This window comes from Penicillium brevicompactum (genome assembly GCF_028827555.1).
Source record: "Penicillium brevicompactum strain IBT 35665 chromosome Unknown utg000002l_segment0_segment0, whole genome shotgun sequence".
Classification (NCBI taxonomy): domain Eukaryota; kingdom Fungi; phylum Ascomycota; class Eurotiomycetes; order Eurotiales; family Aspergillaceae; genus Penicillium; species Penicillium brevicompactum.
Window position 1 is genome coordinate 469,710 of NW_026623205.1, and position 16,892 is coordinate 486,601.

General features: G+C 50.4%; 6 protein-coding genes across 6 annotated transcripts; 3 read left to right on the top strand and 3 right to left on the bottom strand.

Moving 5' to 3' along the window:
- Positions 1-40: 40 nt before the first annotated feature.
- On the bottom strand, positions 41-2,953 carry N7506_002958 (uncharacterized protein; the record flags this gene model as incomplete). The annotated part of the gene is made up of 7 exons (XM_056952253.1): positions 41-1,045; positions 1,094-1,644; positions 1,698-2,288; positions 2,352-2,526; positions 2,590-2,716; positions 2,772-2,858; positions 2,928-2,953. 7 exons carry the CDS (start codon positions 2,951-2,953, stop codon positions 41-43), a joined length of 2,562 nt encoding a protein of 853 aa, XP_056813945.1.
- Positions 2,954-3,355: 402 nt separating this feature from the next.
- N7506_002959 (Zinc finger C2H2) lies at positions 3,356-4,179 on the top strand (the record flags this gene model as incomplete). Its single annotated transcript, XM_056952254.1, has 3 exons — positions 3,356-3,703; positions 3,760-3,849; positions 3,901-4,179. The coding sequence occupies 3 exons, from the start codon at positions 3,356-3,358 to the stop codon at positions 4,177-4,179; spliced, it is 717 nt and encodes a 238-aa protein (XP_056813946.1).
- Positions 4,180-4,639: 460 nt separating this feature from the next.
- N7506_002960 (C2H2-type zinc finger protein) lies at positions 4,640-7,376 on the bottom strand (the record flags this gene model as incomplete). The annotated part of the gene is given in 5 exon segments (XM_056952255.1): positions 4,640-5,019; positions 5,120-5,505; positions 5,517-7,091; positions 7,147-7,201; positions 7,256-7,376. The coding sequence occupies 5 exon segments, from the start codon at positions 7,374-7,376 to the stop codon at positions 4,640-4,642; spliced, it is 2,517 nt and encodes an 838-aa protein (XP_056813947.1).
- A 1,622-nt stretch (positions 7,377-8,998) lies between these two features.
- Positions 8,999-11,710, top strand: N7506_002961 (STE11 family mitogen-activated protein kinase kinase kinase; the record flags this gene model as incomplete). The annotated part of the gene is made up of 4 exons (XM_056952256.1): positions 8,999-9,171; positions 9,231-9,304; positions 9,358-9,509; positions 9,563-11,710. 4 exons carry the CDS (start codon positions 8,999-9,001, stop codon positions 11,708-11,710), a joined length of 2,547 nt encoding a protein of 848 aa, XP_056813948.1.
- A 471-nt stretch (positions 11,711-12,181) lies between these two features.
- Positions 12,182-13,406, bottom strand: N7506_002962 (mitochondrial 54S ribosomal protein uL5m; the record flags this gene model as incomplete). The annotated part of the gene is made up of 4 exons (XM_056952257.1): positions 12,182-12,305; positions 12,370-12,644; positions 12,706-12,967; positions 13,156-13,406. The coding sequence occupies 4 exons, from the start codon at positions 13,404-13,406 to the stop codon at positions 12,182-12,184; spliced, it is 912 nt and encodes a 303-aa protein (XP_056813949.1).
- A 739-nt stretch (positions 13,407-14,145) lies between these two features.
- N7506_002963 (ubiquitin C-terminal hydrolase family protein) lies at positions 14,146-16,702 on the top strand (the record flags this gene model as incomplete). The annotated part of the gene is made up of 5 exons (XM_056952258.1): positions 14,146-14,217; positions 14,295-14,381; positions 14,434-14,802; positions 14,859-15,537; positions 15,594-16,702. The coding sequence occupies 5 exons, from the start codon at positions 14,146-14,148 to the stop codon at positions 16,700-16,702; spliced, it is 2,316 nt and encodes a 771-aa protein (XP_056813950.1).
- Between the last annotated feature and the right edge of the window lie 190 nt (positions 16,703-16,892).

Below are 16,892 nucleotides of genomic sequence, written 5' to 3' on the forward strand. Positions count from 1 at the left end.
TCAAAATAGACATCGAGAGCTTGCGCTCTGGATGTTCAAATCAGCCCCCTTGGCCACAGGGTGGCGTTTGGCCGATAGCACCAAGTTGAGTCACAGACTTCCGCCCTCCGATGCCAGAGCCGTAGGGGGTTCCGCTGGCAAGGCTACTGGCGAGGAAAGCTTCGTTTGCCCAAGACGGGTGTCCCATGCTACTGGAGGGTACTTGGCCTGGGATCTCAAAAGCACCAAAGGTCGATCGCCCATTGTCCCAGCCATTCCCGGTAGGGCGAGATTGCGCAGGAGACGATGTCCACGGCGTGGGCATCGAGCCTACGTCCACCGAATTTGAGAATTGGCTCTGAGCGATGAGGTGCTGTCGAAGCATCATCTCATGTGCAAGTTGATCTTGAGCCGGCAACCGTTCAGAGGACATGCCGGTTCCAGCAGTCATGGGTTGCAGCGGAGCTTGCTGACCAACTTGTGCTTGGGGGCCAAGACCGGGAGGGGTTCGTGGAGAAGCATTGTCTCTCCCTAAATTCCAGATACTAGGAATGCTGGGGATTGCAGGTCTCGGGTTGTATGATTGTGACGAGGACGATCGAAGAAGGTCGGCTCCATTTGCAATGGGAGGTCCGAGCCCAGGCGGAGGAGCGATGTGATTACCAAGGGGCGGCGAGTTCGGTTCTCCGAAAGGATATGAGTTTGAGTTCGGCGAGACACGCGTGGGGGTCAATATCTCCCCAACCGGACTCAAGAAAGCATATTGGTCATCAGAGGGGTTTTCATATGTGTCCGAATCGACAAGTCGCTCAACACCCTCGACAATTTGGTGCATGTTTGCGGACATGGATGCCGATGCAGACTGTGAGCCACCAAATAGGCTTTGGGCTTCGGCGACAGAGTTCGTATGTTGAGGGGCCTGTGGAATATCCTCGCGCTCGATGTTTCCAGCAGAAAGAGGATTGCTTCGGTCATGAGGACTAGAGAAAAATTGCGATGGCAGGTCTTCCTCCTGATAGATAAAGGTTTTCTTGTCTTCACTGTCCACCAGAGCCACTGGAATTTTCTGCGCTGTGTTAGCTTAGATGTTCAAGGTTCATGTGAGTTCACATACATTTCTCACAACGAGATCGAGGCCATCGATCACGAATTCGCGAATTCGGTAGAGCATTTCCATATTAGGGTGGCTTCTCTCTACCCCGAGATCATGCATGCGAGGCTTTGGTTGAGCACCCCCTCCAACGTATCGGCGAGAGGTGGCATCTTGGTCCAACGGCGCAAAACCGAGACTTTCTTCATCTTCCTCGAGTAAATAATCAACCTCGGGAAGGCTGACCACATCAAAGGAGGAAGCGAGTAAGCTTAGAGTGCCAGCATAGATCTTCCAGAACTCTTTGATCTGGATCGAGAGCGACGAATCCTTTTCTTCTTTCTGGTCAACCAAAGACTGACTGTTTGTAAGCAGCCAAGAACTGTAATGACGAAGTGCAGGCAGGATCCGACGCGCGACCACAGAAACTTTGTCTGGACTGGGTAGGGTATCTTTGCTTGAATCCTCGAAAGAGGCGGTTCGTTCCAGCTCAACCAGAAGTATTTGCAACAAGGTGAAGAAGGTTTTCACATTGATTCGCTGGAAGAAGATGCAAGCATCAGATACAGACTCCTCTGGTGGATAGGTTAGCATGTGCGCAAGCAATAAAAAGTCCTTCGATTCATACCAGCGGAGCGGACCTTGGCGAAATCCTCAGCCGCAATGTTTATGAGACAAAACTTCTGGAGTGTGCCTTCAAGAGATCGTTCTCTGATTTCGACCGCTAGTTGACTGAGAACCTCGCTCTCTAACTCGTCATGCTCTGGGAAGTCGGTTCCCTTGTAACATTTGGCATGGAGATAGAGGAACCAGGGAGTCAATGCTCTCCCAGGGATGCCGGCGTCTTCGGGGCGAATCAATTCCCTTTTGGCCCAGGCACTCATGATTTTTCGGAGTTCAATCTCTAGATTGCCCTTGGCAGTAGGGTGGGGTTCCTGAGCTGAAAGCGCTCTGTAGAGGTGATACGTGGCGCGAAGATGGTTTCCATCAGCCAGTGCTATGATTGCAAGCTGGTTTTGGGATGCACCCGATGCAGGGTTGATCACAGATGCCAGATCGTAATAGCCAATGGCAGGGCCCCAGTTCCTATCTTTGCTGACAAGTTCCGATTCACGGTAGCGGGAAAGATCTCCCAGTCGAATAAGGGTCGAGTGACATGACTGAAGGATGAGTATGCGCAGGTCGTTGGAGGGCTTGATGGGAGGTTGGCCGGCTAAGTCTGGATACATTGTCTGGTCAGTATATCGGGAATCCCAAATTCAAGCGCGAAACTCTGTCGTACTTTCGAAATTGAACTTGCGCGCAACCCTCTCCAACTCAACAATCCCTCCGAAACGTGACGATAGGTGCTGGATGTATCCCCGGTAGAACCGCTGACTGGACTTGATAAAATCGAGGTAATGACGTTCGAGTTTCCGTCGTTCGACTGGTTTCTTTTTGCCGTGCTCTTCGCGAAACTATTTGGTTATATATATGATTAGTTACATCATCTCAACCAAGGGACACTCTGGAGGACTCACGCGAATGAGCTGCTTGCGGAACCGATTGTTCACTTTCAAATGCGCATCCCATAGACGACTCTCCACGCCGGCCTCACGGGCAGCATTGAAGTCGAAAAGTAGTGCGTTTTGGCATGATGTCCGGAATCTATATGCACAGGTGTCAGCCTGAGTGTGCGCGCGGGGCTTTCAAGGCGACTGACTCGGCAATGTAATGTTCGAATTCATCGAAGGTGCGACGTTCCTGTGCGAAGCATTGCAAGAGACCCTTCTCAGCTTCTACTGCTTTCCTATGGAACACGACTGGTTAGTTGAAGTTTCGCGATACGGCCGAAAATCGAGGGGAAAGAAGTACTGACTTCCAGGCATCGTTAAAGGGCGCCATTAGTGAGTTGGCTCGGGGAATCCCGAGAACCTCGCCGGTCAAATGGCTATGGCTTTGAAGGTGGGCAGTAAACGAGCCATCAGAATGGAGACATGAAGATGAGCTGTGAGTCGAATGGAAAATGCATAAATGCGGCCCCGGATGTTCTGGTTGGTGGCGCCAAGGCGGGAGGTATTATATCCGTATGCTGATTACGTGCTCTTGCATCTCTCCATCTACAACTACACAACTACTATGATTGTCGATCCTCTTTGATTTTGCAATGAAGGCAATCTGAGGACAAAATGCACTGATCAATGACAAGCCTGTCATAGACCGTCTTTTCATATTTCTTGGTCTCCACCATATAACCCCTCGCCAAATCGACCTATCATTCTCATATGCAAGGCGAATTGGATCAGCATGTCTAAACGTCCTCGAGGTCACTCGACATCCTCGTCTCCTTCAAAAGAGTCGATCTCTTCATCTCCAACCGAGGGAAGCACTGCTGATATCTCAACTGAGCGCACGAAGCACGTGGTCACAAACACCAAGGACCTTCCTGAAGTGATGCATTGCTCCTTACCGCCTCACCGCGAGACTCTCTCATTCACTTCCTACGAAAATTACGAGGTTCATTACCTTCAGAATCATGTGAATCGTTGTTCTGAATGCAGCAAGAACTTCCCAGGAAGCCATCTACTCAATATACACATTGAGGAAAACCATGACCCGCTGATTGCTGCTCGGCGAGCCCGTGGAGAGAAAACCGTAAGTTCAGAACGACTTTGTCAAACTAGTTAACCTGAGACTTATCTGATGAATAGTTTGGGTGCTTCATTGAGGACTGTGAGCGGAAATGCTCAACCCCTCAGAAACGTCGTATGCATTTAATTGACAAGCACATGTTCCCAAGGGTATGGATTCAATGTCAATGTCGATTCGCGCGAAGCTGACAAAATGAACAGAACTACAATTTTTTCATCGTGAACGATGGGATCGACAAGCAAACCTCTATGTTACGACCTATGAACAGTCACAGACGGCGCGTCTCAATGTCATCTGCCCTGGAGGGCAGACTGCGTCGCCGGAGCTCAGCTTCTCAGTCGAACCCACCAACAGCCGTATTGACTGAAGAGAAGACATCTGGTGAAATGGATATTGACGAGCTAGAAAAATCCATGTCGGCTCTAAAATTCGTGCCCACCAGCGTCGTGAGAAACCGTGGCAACGTGTCTAGCCGTTAGACATACTGAGTACGGCATGAAATTATATATGTCGGTCATCCATGAATGGAACCGTGGAAGTCTGAATGAAGAAATGAAAACCAACCCAGCCCTGGAGTCAGGGCAGAAACGTGGCATTGTCTTCATTAAACACCGACAGGGTATAGACAGCACTAAGCAAGTGACAAAGTCATAATACATACAGATTGGAAAGAAGAAAAACATCGCACAGAGAATCCTGAAAAGATACCCCAACATCCCAATCACCCATACCAAAAAAAAACTCCTGAATCATCATCCAGAAAGAAAAGAAAAATCATAGTAAATAGCATCATTCAGATGGCTATTTCGGGGTGGTCATCAATACTTTTCTCCGGCGAGAGTTGCAAAGAACATATTCGCCGTAAAGTGAGAGAGCACGCATCAAGATAAAATTGAATGCATACCCAGCACAGCTGACTTTGCAGTCAAAGAAGCATGCTCAGCATTCGAGCATATCAGCATAAGCATCTAAACTCGAACCGACCAGGTCAACAATCGCCCAGCTGGTATTGCCCTTGAAAGTTCGCGCCCACACACGAACGATAGCAACACTCAGCTGGCGCACCTTGTATGGATTAGCCATGAAATCCATATCCGGTGCGCCAGGTGGATCTACAGCCATCTCGGTTTCATCCATCATGCTCTTGATCCACAAGAGTAATTTCCGCTCATGCTCTGACAGTCTCTGGTCTGAATGCGTGGCAGGAATAGAAAGGAGCCAGCGACTCAGAAGGAAAGCGCATTCCAAGCTGCATAGGGAATGCTGGATACTCCAAAAGAACGAATGTGTTCGGGCCACGAAATCAATTCCAAGTCGTACTGGGATAGATAGAGCGTGGGCTGAGTGCAGTAATGCCATTATCAGTCGCGGGCTGCGAGCGATTGGGGGTGACTCGGTCAGAGCAGTTGCGATTTGAACCGGGTCTTGTGTGATGAGGTGGCGGCAGGGGGCCCAGGTCGACGTGAAGTCGGATGTAAGCGAGCCCTAACAGAGCGGTAGAGGTAAATGCGATTGGACCCGCAGGGTTCTGGGGATCAATGCTAGATTCGGGAGTTCGTTTCCACAGGGCCTTCCATGCGTTCAGAGAACCATCCAGCACGTTCAGGTCTTCGTGTCTGAGGCTGGTACCCTGCATATGAGGCGCAGATAGACAGAGCTGTCGGGCGAAGAAAATCTGCTGTATGATCGCGTGGATAAGGATATAATTCCCAAGAGGGGATATCGGTGCTGAAGGGAGCGATATTGATGATTTCATGAAGAGCCTGGCAAATGCCTCTTGGAACGGCACATCTGACCCTTGACGGCTGCGATTAACACGGCGCCACTGGGGGCATTGCTTGACTTCCAAAGATCATGAGCGCATGGCATATTCAACTTCAACTCCCCATTCGGAATTAGTGGGGGAATGTTATACATGATCGAATGGAGGTTGAAGAAGCAGTACACAATGAGCTTGGTACGTCTGTTGCCTTCCCTCCGCACCCACTCTTCCCAGGAAATGGGCTCTGGTGTGGGAGGTGGCTCGGACAAGCCATGCTCACGAACAAGCCTTGCCAAGGTGCTTTGAAGCGAGAGAATCTCCCGTAGCAGTTCTGGGTGTCGTTCCCACGAGGCGAACACGGTCAACAGTAAAAATGTTCGAATCACCTCCATGTGCGCATCTGAATCATCTGGAGTATATATTGACGCACTCACTGGGGCGTTCGACATCTGCTGATGGTGCTGGTATGGGCTGCTTGCCGTGTTAGACATCATCGACGAACCACGAGAGTTGTGGAATCCAGAGGGTGGGGAGATATAGTTCCATGACGGCTGTGGAACTTGCTTGCTGTCTCTTCGACGGAGGCGCTCCAGTAAGATTGACTTGGCAGCATGGAATAGATCGATTCCCCTGCTGTTTTCGAAACGATAGTGCGACCCTGCAGCTGCCAACGCTAACGTGAGCTCCGGGGAGCACTTGGCGACAGAGAGAGTCGACACGTGTATGAATGGCAGATGCTCATTCAATCCATTGATATACCCGGCAAAGAACCGAGATAGGGCATGACGTGATGGTGGAACGAACCCTTTTGGAAGAACATAAGAGAATTCCTCCAGTTTCATGATGAATGCCTGGCGGTCTGAATTAGAGATATCCCACGCAGGCCGCGTGCTATCATCGGCAAGGCCAATACGATCGTCCATTTCGTGAGATTCTGGCTGTAATGATGGGAGGCGAGATCCGAAGTTCGAAAAAGATGGCTGGTCGTCCGCAGGTCCCCGTGAGTCGTTCATCAAATCTCCCCCGAGTCTGGTATGTAATGTGTCACGATTAGACTTTGCATCTATTCCCATGCCTGGTGGTAGCATAGGCTCCTCGACCGACGAGAAAACGCCCGAGTCCCAATCGGATGATAGACCCACACTCTCAAGGAAAACGGTAAAATCCTGTACAGGATCTCCAAGATCGGCAAGATCGAGTATGGAAGGCTCTACACCATAACTATCCGCGATGGCTCTTTCTGGGACTTGAGGGATCGATTGGGAGATCGGAGCAGAGGTATGTGAGGGCTTTCTCATAGACTCTAAGCTTTCCTGTTGGCCTTCTAAGGCGACATGGCTTGCGGCATGGGATAACAGGTTCAGATCGTAGCCCCATGAGGGATTAAAATGGGGTGCGTCGATAATTGATGGGGTGTGAACAACTTCGGGTGGAGGAGGTGGAGGTATTTGAGTGTGTACTGGGATGGCGTCTGCAAGCTCTAACATGCGCGACTCATGGCGGGGCGGATGAACGAGATTGGACTGGATGGGTATTTCATGCTTGGGTTCGGTGTCTTGAGTTCGATGCTCTCGACTGGCAGCACTCTCGGCAGGGTGGACTAATCGTTCATGTCGCACTAGAAGATCACTGTAAAAATGATATGAGCGATTGGCATTGGCAATAAGCGCACGGAGAAGCCTACCTTCGGGCGAAGGATTTGGAGCAGATGTCACATGAGAAGGGTTTCTCCTTGGTATCTGTCCTACATTAGTTTAAATAATTCCAGCCGGGGAAAGAGGGGGTTACTCAACGTGTGCGGAGATGGCGTTGGAGATGCTCTAAGCGAGCGAAAGATCGACTGCAATATTCACACGACAGGGACTTGCGGTGAGTGGCCGCTTTCTTCTTAGATTTGGATTTTTCTTCCTCCATCATGAGGGTTTTGGGGGGTTGGTTTGGAGCGCAGTAGAGAGGGGAAGAATCTGAGGGCGGCTGTTTGAGCGGGGAAATTCGACCGTGGGGGGTGAGGGGACGGTCACGTGGCCCTATACTCTCCCGTAAACATTCCCTTCATCGACTATCCATCCTCTGTATTTCGTACTTCTGCAGAGAATTGGGGTGACAGCTGATGCATAGTCAGTTGCATGGCTGACAATGGCAATATGCAGGTGTGGAGAGTGGGAAGCTCGACAAAGAAACACTCCAAATGTGATCTATTGATTGCAGTCTGTGAGGATATATAGTGCATAAACAGCCTTCGTGCTCGTATTACTCTAAGGCACTAGGGGAACAACGTCAAGGGATGTTCAAAGACATTCGAAAACCCCCGCCTCGAACCCCGGAGACAAGGTATCTAGTCAAATCTAACAATCCGTCAAGACCTCCCGAGGTCGGGACTGTTAAGACTGTTGTTAGGGCTCGGAGGTCAAAAAGGCTGCATATCTCCACCACTCGGGGATAAGCTTGGAACCTTGGAAACCAAAGAAGGCAACGAAGTCTTTTGTTTCTTTTACTTCGGACTAGAAGGACTGGTCAAGATGACAGTAGTTTGTCGTGAAATAATCAGAATTATGTGCCAATGACTGCACATACGACAAGTATACTCCGTAGCTCGGGTATAATATACCAAGTCAGCGCGATTGAGTTCAATAGCATCCCACTAGCGAGTTGTAGTGCATACGGATCGATCCTCATTGAGTCAGTTTTAGACCTCCAGTTTCACTTCTCAGAGCCGCTGTCTCATCTGTGGATACACATGTTCCACTCGGCGCAGAACTACGTACCAGAGACCAACACCATTAGTGTTGTCGGAGGTGCAGGTGTATTTATATCCGATGAAACCAAGGATATTTTTAACGGAGCGTAATTATTAGCAAATGATATACTCCGTACCCCGTAGAGATATCGCATATATCATATTCAAGGGGGCATATAAACGCGTGGGGAACATCCCCCCTTGAAACGGAGGGAAACGAGGGAAAAGTCAAGGCACCTTTGGTACGGAGTACCTTAGTCAGAGACTCCACGGGTTTCCAACATTCCAACAGTTCCCAAACTTCCTGACAGTTTCAGACCTTCGGAGCTCTGACACCTTTCTATTCTTCCATCTCTCCAGACTTCTCCAGAGCTCTTACTACAAGTGGGGAGGTATCTTGTCGATCGAAACGACACTAATCTGGCCCGCCCGATCTCGCCCCAAAAAAAAAGCTCAGACGGTAAACTGCTCATTTTGATCTCGCCTGGAGATTCTTCTGCTCTATCCTGGTCAGTGATCCTCAATATGCATTCTTGTCTTGTCTTGTCTTGTCCTGCCCGTTACGGCGGATTCGCGACACCTCGCGGGGTCTAGCGAGACTCAGAATTCAATTGCGACTGACCGTTTGACAGGGAACCGGGATTATGTGCTGACCTCCGTCGCATTTTCCTGTGGATTCGTGGATTCTTTGAACCTGAAGGAACCCCATACCCGCTCGGGCGGAGGTAAGGGACGTGAGATTCTTATCGCGAGCGACCGGCGCACGACACCCAATTCCTTCACTTGACCCCTCTTCACCATGTTGGCACCCAAGCAATATTCTGCACCGGGTGCACCCTCGCAGACACCGACCGCATACCACAATACTGCACAGAGACCGGCGACGGCTACCAGAGCCCAGGAAGGAATGGCATTCGCCAGCCCCACCAAATCTGATCTGTCAGAGGGACAAGATGATCTTGCATCGATCCGGTAGGCGATTTTTTGATGATCGAATGAGGTACCCAAATGGCAATTCTGACGTTCGATAGGGCATGGGATGAGAAGAAAGTAGCGGCCTGGCTTCACAGCATCAAGTGTGGGCAATATGAGTCGCTATTCAGATGTACGTTGGGTTATCAGGATGGAGAAAGACGGAGACACACTAACAGTTTGCAGCCAACAATTTCAACGGAGACAACCTGCTCGAATGCGATCAAAAGATCTTACAGGAGTTGGGTATCAAGAAGGTGGGCGATCGAGTGCGCATCTTCGTCGCCATCAAGCAACTCAGAAACAAGTCCGGAACGACCTCGCGACAGAAAAACATGGTAAGCTGAACAGAGAGGTGGCTTGTCACTGCTTGGGCTAACGTTTGGTACAGAATACCCTAGCTGCCCTCGAAGCCACAGCCCTCTCCAACTCCTCCCGCTACTCCCATTCCCGCCTACCCTACCGACGCACATCTCAGCTGGCTGATGATGGTTATCTACCTGGGTCACCACCTGCTGGCGACGAAAGAGGGCCATGGCGCAAAGACTACAACCATCCATCATCAGGCGGTTCAAGTTCCGGTCGAAACCCCGGGACTCCCAACGAAAACAGGGGGAGCTCTCATCCTCGAAACCCCAGTCTGGATGGTCTCACGATGGGACCTCTGCCGTCAAATTCACCCGTCATTCGGGTCATCTACACGGGTGGTCAAACCAAGGTCTTGGATATCCGAAATTGCGCCACACCAGACGAAGTCATTCTATGCGTGTTGAAGAAACTACAACTTCCAGAACACCAGTACCGAAACTATTGTTTCTATGTGCTAGATGGGCTTGATCCGGACTTGTCAAATTGCCGCAAGCTTGCCGAGAATGAGCTGATGGATATCTGCGAGAGTCAAAATCGGTCCGAGCGCGGCCGTTTAATCCTTCGAAAGACTCACGCGGGTGAGCCAGACCAAGATGAGCTCCGTCGTGCTTCGCAACTGGCATATGATGAAAGCCAGGCCACACATCAGCACGCTATGAACAACTCCAACCAACGCCAGAAACACAAGATCCAGCAACTTACCGGCGAATCTTGGCAAAATATCAAACAACCACACTCTCCCCTGGGCCCCCGACATCGCCCATCCAACTCAAGTCTTGAAGAACAACGGGGACCTAATGACGAACGAAACCCAGTGGCGAAGCTTCGTTCATTCTTCGGACAAAGACCTCCTAGTGAGATGATTATCCACGAACTCCAATCATTCTTCCCCAGTCATGAACGCGAAAATATCGAAAAGACCATGCGCAGATCACAACGCCTCAGTCGCGCTGCTAGTCGAATGAGCGTCGTGAGCAACTACAGTGTTGCATCGAGCATGAAAGATGCACCCCCATTACCACCCTTACCCCAACTACCTCCCATTCCCAGTATCGCCGATCAATGGCTTCAAGGCCCGGGACATGCACAGGCAGTACGAGCACCGCGTCCCGTCTCGGTGTCTAAATTCAATCTACCGCAAGCTTCTTATCGGGATTCTATTGCATCTAGCACCCTTCAACCGCTTCAGGAGGAGTCGCCAATTGAACCCAACCGCCAGTCATACATCTCATTCGAAAGTAATTCCGATGAAGCTGATGAACCAACCCCCATCCGCCAGAGCTTCGAGAGTCTCAGTGGTGGCCCTACAGATGTCAGTTCATACAATAACAGGATGAGTCTCATCGTGGCCGAGGACGGCGAAGAGGAGGACGATGGCCTTGTTGACTTCTTGGCCGGAAACAACTTTGCCCCTAAGAATTGGATGAAGGGATCTTTGATCGGCGAGGGATCCTTCGGAAGCGTCTTCTTGGCTCTCCACGCCATCACCGGAGAACTCATGGCTGTCAAGCAGGTTGAAATTCCATCAGCTACCAAGGGTACAGAATTCGACCAGCGCAAGAATCTTATGGTCAATGCTTTAAAGCATGAGATTGAGCTGTTGCAAGGAATGTCTCATCCAAACATCGTGCAATACCTTGGCACAGTCGCAGACGACCAGTACCTGAACATTTTCCTGGAGTACGTTCCCGGAGGTTCAATTGCCACAATGTTGAAGCAATACAACACCTTCCAAGAACCTCTTGTCAAGAACTTTGTTCGCCAAATCTTGGCTGGTCTATCATACCTCCACAGCCAAGACATCATCCACCGTGACATCAAGGGTGCCAACATCCTCGTCGACAACAAGGGTGGTGTCAAGATCTCCGATTTCGGTATTTCAAAGCGCGTCGAGGCATCCCACCTTCTCGGTGCCCGAGCTAGTGGCAGCGGCGGTGGCCACATCCACAGAACCTCCCTCCAGGGCAGTGTATACTGGATGGCCCCCGAAGTCGTCCGACAAACCGCCCACACCAAGAAAGCCGATATCTGGAGTCTGGGCTGTCTCGTCGTCGAAATGTTCATCGGTGCTCACCCCTTCCCAGATTGCAGTCAGCTGCAGGCTATCTTCGCCATTGGAAGTAACAAGGCTCGCCCCCCCTGCTCCGGAGCACGTAAGCCAGGAGGCTAAGGACTTCCTTGACATGACCTTCCACTTGGACTACGAGCAGCGGCCCACAGCCGATGAATTGCTCAAGTGCAACTTCTTGTCTACTCCCATTGCATAATTGGCGGGCTGTTTTCTTGCTATCTTTCTGGCCTTGTGTATTTCGATACACGCGCCTGTGACATGACTTTACGTATGATGGTGACTCTTTTTTCGTCCTGGATACCATCTCGGGCACGTGCCCTTTTTCTGCAGCAACTCAATTGAGCGAGGTCTTGTGGTTTTATTTCTCTAGAAGATATTCTTTCTCTGTTTGGTTTTGTTCGCTGTAAATGGTAGACTGAATTTGAGATAGAAAATAGTACACGATTCCAAATAATCACAATGACCTTGCACGCAGGCCGTCTCTAAAGTTACATGCTGGATATTACAAAACCATCCAAGCGGAGATATAATAAAAAGACCAAAGGGCGTCCTCGGGGAGAATTCCTCTTTTTAGTTGACAATCTTGCCGTAGAAAGGCAAGCCCAAAGCGCTCAAGAGCAGACGAGCATCCTTGTCAGTCTTGGCGCTGGTGTGGAGAGTGATGTGGCATCCGGGAATCATCTTAGGGGGGTACCTATAGACCACGTTAGCACCGTAAACCCGATAGAGGCCAATGATATGAGACAGAAAAGACTTACATGTCATAGTTGATTTCGATCTCTGGGAACAGAGCGACGCTCTCGGGCACCAGACCGAAAGTGATGTTACCACTGCTATCACCAGAGGAACCCTTGACACCCTCCCAATCCTTGATACGGGGCAAGACGACATCGACCAGCTTACCGAGGAAGTGGTACATGTTCTCACCAGCCAAATCAGCCTTGACAGCAACAGTGTCACGGCCGGCGTGAATACCCCAAGTAGCAACGCTGGACTTAGACTTGGAAGTCTCGACGCGGACATTGGAAATCGCCTGAATGGCGATACCAGCAACGTGCAACCAAGTAGAGTTCTCAGCGGCAGCATTCTTTTACATAACTGTGAACAGTGATGCGCTCGAGTTCGGGGATGTTGTTGAACTTAATGGGCTTGCGGAGCAGACGCAGGACATCACCGCCACGAGGACCGCGGAGAACACGGTTCTTGTGGTAGGGTGAGCTGTCGTCCCACTCGCGAAGACGGGGCGCTTTGGGAGGAGGTGTGAAGCCTGGGGGAGTGTGGACGTAGCACAGGGTCATGATGTCGGGGGCGATGGTGGTTTCATAGCTTTGCTCGGCACGGGGGCGGAGAAGGGGCCTGGAACGAACAACCGGGAGGAGGGGTGGGATTCGGGTGGCGGTTGGTGAGGGTGGAGAGGACCGCGATCATACTTGGGGGAACGGAATTGGTATCTGGAGAGCAGGGTGTGGGTTAGCGTGTAGTTCGTGATTTCGAGGTCGATTGGGGAGGCCCGTTGCGCATGGCTGAATGGGAGGTGTTCTTACCGGCCTCGGGGGAGCTTGTTCTTGCGAGCGGCTGCTCGTGCAAGAGGGTCAAATGAGCCTGCGGCACTGGCTGTCACGGGTGTTGACAGAGAGGATGCCGATTCCAGATCGGTCAGGTGGTCCGACAGACGTCTCGCCGGGGCTTCATCGGAGACATTGCGGCGCGACAAAAAGCCCTGGGGACGGATTGAAGGGACTGAGGCCCGGGGCAATGCCCTTGTGAGGTACCTGGATGGCTCTCTGGCAGCCATTATGAGGATAATGTGGTGTTGATGAATTCGTGGTGATCCCGAGCCCTGCCAAAAAGTTCGCGCGGAACGGGTCACGTGGACTTGGTAGTTATTTCAGCCTGATAAACAAGGCTGCTAGTAATCATACATCCACCATGGAATGTTAACTGACCTAGCTTCTTATGAGCTCTTTGTGACTTTCTTTGCTTTGAGAGCTATATGCTGATCAAGATTTGTCTCTCAGTATTCCAATTTTATTCCAGTAAAAGAGGGCAGTGGCCTGGGTCAACGCATTCTTTGCACAGAAGAGACGCCTGCTCGTCCGAAATCCAGCTTTAAGCCTATGCAGCTTAACTGAATATTCTGGACGGACCTGAAAATGTCACTTTGAGATCATGCCGATCTACTTTAACGGCTTGCTCAGAATACTACGAGAGTTAGGGCAAGGAGTGGCGCCTGAGGCATGTACAAATTATGCCTTAGGTGTCGGTCTCCGGCCTGCCCCGCAGATCACCTGTGATGTTCATCGATCTTGATTAAATCATCTGTCGATTCGCTCGGTCCCTTCAAACGCGTGTCCTTGTCAGAAGAACTTCGCTCCTGATGTGTTTCAAATGCGCATAGAAATCTTGCAGCCTTGACTCAGCTCCCAGCTAGTCTACCGGTCTTCTGATCCCCCCGCATGTTGCCTACAACCTTGGGGTTTTTACTCTCAGCCTAGGAAGCTTGCTCTTCAGCGTCGTTGCTTCTGCTCGTCAAGATGAGTGGTATACACCGATTCCTGACTCGTCGCGATCGACACCATAAGTTAAGCAAACAGAGTAAAGAGGAGGTGCGTACAGCTCATTCCCTTGACGCAGCAGCAGCAGCATACAAGAGCTTCCATTGACGATTGTCTCTTGCGTTTAGGCCTCGCATATTCTCTCAAGACCGCTATTCCAAAGCTTCTTCAAATCGGAAACAACATCAGAAGATAATCAGGACCATGAGAAGAAGGTACGTCTTGGGCGCATTGCGGTCGGCTTGCATCTCACTAATCCGCATCAAGGTCAAAGCTCTCGTTCAACGTATCAAGCAACTCGGTATAACAGCTCTACAAGAAGAACATATCAGCTATGCATTGAAAGCTACACAAGGGGATACAGAGAAGGCATTCAGCCTGCTCTTGCTGCTGGAGGACTCTATTGAAGGCATCATCAGGACCTACACACCCAATACCAAGCTTCTGGGGGCGGAGAACCGCTCAGGTGTCACATGCTATTTGGATGCGTTGTTGTTCGCTATGTTCTCTCGCCTCGACTGCTTCGAGGCTATTTTATACAAATCCTTCAACGATGAGCCTCGCCGGAAACTCGCGATTCTTCTCAGATTATGGGTCAACCTACTACGATCTGGAAAGCTTATCACGACAGACATGGTCAGTAACATGCCGAGTGTTCATCAGATATTGAGATGGTACTGATATGATCACAGACCAAACATCTACAAGATGCGTTGGCGGAATGTGGCTGGGAAGATGCAGCTAGACTGCGCCAACAAGATGCATCAGAAGCGTTTACATTTATTACCGAAAAACTCGAACTACCACTCTTAACGCTGAAGATGGACATCTACCACACTGGAAAAGAGGATGCCAGTGATGATCACAAGTTCATCAACGAACGGCTTCTCGAAGTTGCCATACCACCCGAACCAACTGACGGCCAATCCCTTACCCTAGAGGACTGCTTAGAAGCTTACTTCAACAACATGATTGAGGTCAAGCGGCACATGGAGCGACGAAATACCACTGCTTCGGTGAGATCAATGGATTCACTTTCCATCTCAAAAGGATCAACCTCGCATGTCGAGGCAATAGAGATCGAGACCACCCCCACTTTGTCTCCTGCTCAAACAAATACGCCCCCAGTCGAAAGCGTGAGCCCATGGGCGTCTTTCGACGAGTTTTCCGAGTCTCTCAAGGCGACGCGAGATCCCGCAAGACGACAGAGTATTGTTAGGGAGCGATTCTTCCCTGACTCTAATTCAAGCGATGATACAAACATAGATGATACGTCTACTGAGAAAAATTCCAGCCCGGACAGCCAGACGAAGCGTGGTGCTTATAAAAAGGAGGTGATGATGCCCGCATGGCAGTTTTTCAGTTTGATTCGTATGTTAAATGTCCCATTGCAATCTTTTGTCACTACCCAACTAATCTGATTGCAGCCTGGTACACTGATAACACGCCCACGAACGACGCGCAAGTGGCGGCCCACTTTTCCACCAAACGACCGATTTTGGGAATGTGTCTCAAGCGCTACTCTTTCTTGCCAGATGGGAGGGCTGTCAGACTCAACACCCACATTGACATACCGACTGAGATCGGTCTACCACACTTCATCCAAGATGACAACTTGGATGCAGATGCGCCTATCTATGGGAGTTTCAAGCTTTCTTTGCAGGCTTTGGTGTGTCACAGAGGAAATTCCGTTGACTCGGGACATTACATTTCCCTTGTTCGGGGTACCAGCCCAAACGCCGGGTCACCTACCATTTCTGATCCTTCAGGAACCTCGAAACACTGGATGCGCTTCGATGATCTTGCAGAAGAGCGTGTGACTCTGGTCGACATCGATCAGGCCTTGAAGACAGAATCTCCGTATCTTCTGTTCTACCAAATCCTTCCTATCAACGAAGATCCATCAGTGACCAATCTCCACAACAATGCACCCTCTTCCCGAGCTTCGGATGGCAGCACCCTGGGGGATCAGATGGATTTCTCTGTGGACGAAGCTTCTGATCGACCAAGCGTTGAAGTCACAGGACCATCCGACACCAATTCTCAGCCACCAACTAATCCCGCAAGACGATCCAGTGTGGCATTTTCGGAAAGCAGCAACCGAGCAGCGAGTCTCCAGCCACGTTCCATCCCATCCTCGTCACCTAGACTCGCACCCATGGAAGAGGAAGACTCCAAGGGAACATCTTACTCTCGTCGGGGATCTCGCTCAGCCAGAAGCAACCCTGGAAGTCGCGCTGGCAGCCGTGCTGGCAGTCAAACAGGCGAAAATAGACTGAGCGCCACCCTGTCTCGCTTTGCTGAACGACTGAGTCGGGACAAGATCACCACCGATGATTTCCCCGAGGAAGGTGACGAGAACGAGTATACGCTGGAAATTGATGATACTGTGGATGACATGAAGCTAGGTCCGGCTGCTTTTGAGACCAAGGAGAAGCGTGGAAGGGGTCGAACACGCGAGAAGCACAAGGGCAAATCCAAGGAAAAGTCCAAGGAGAAGGGCAAGAAATTGGATCGGGAGTGTACAGTAATGTGAGCCGGTGGTGCCAGGATTTCTCTTTTTAGATACCCAGTCCACAAACGATGATACCCCATGATGCATTAAGAGGCGTGACATTGGTCATTTTGTAAACTAGGCTTTGGTGATTATGTGATAGAATACAACATCCTTTCAAGGACCCTTCCGATACAGAGCTCCTGAAATGACAGGTATCCTATATTGGGCT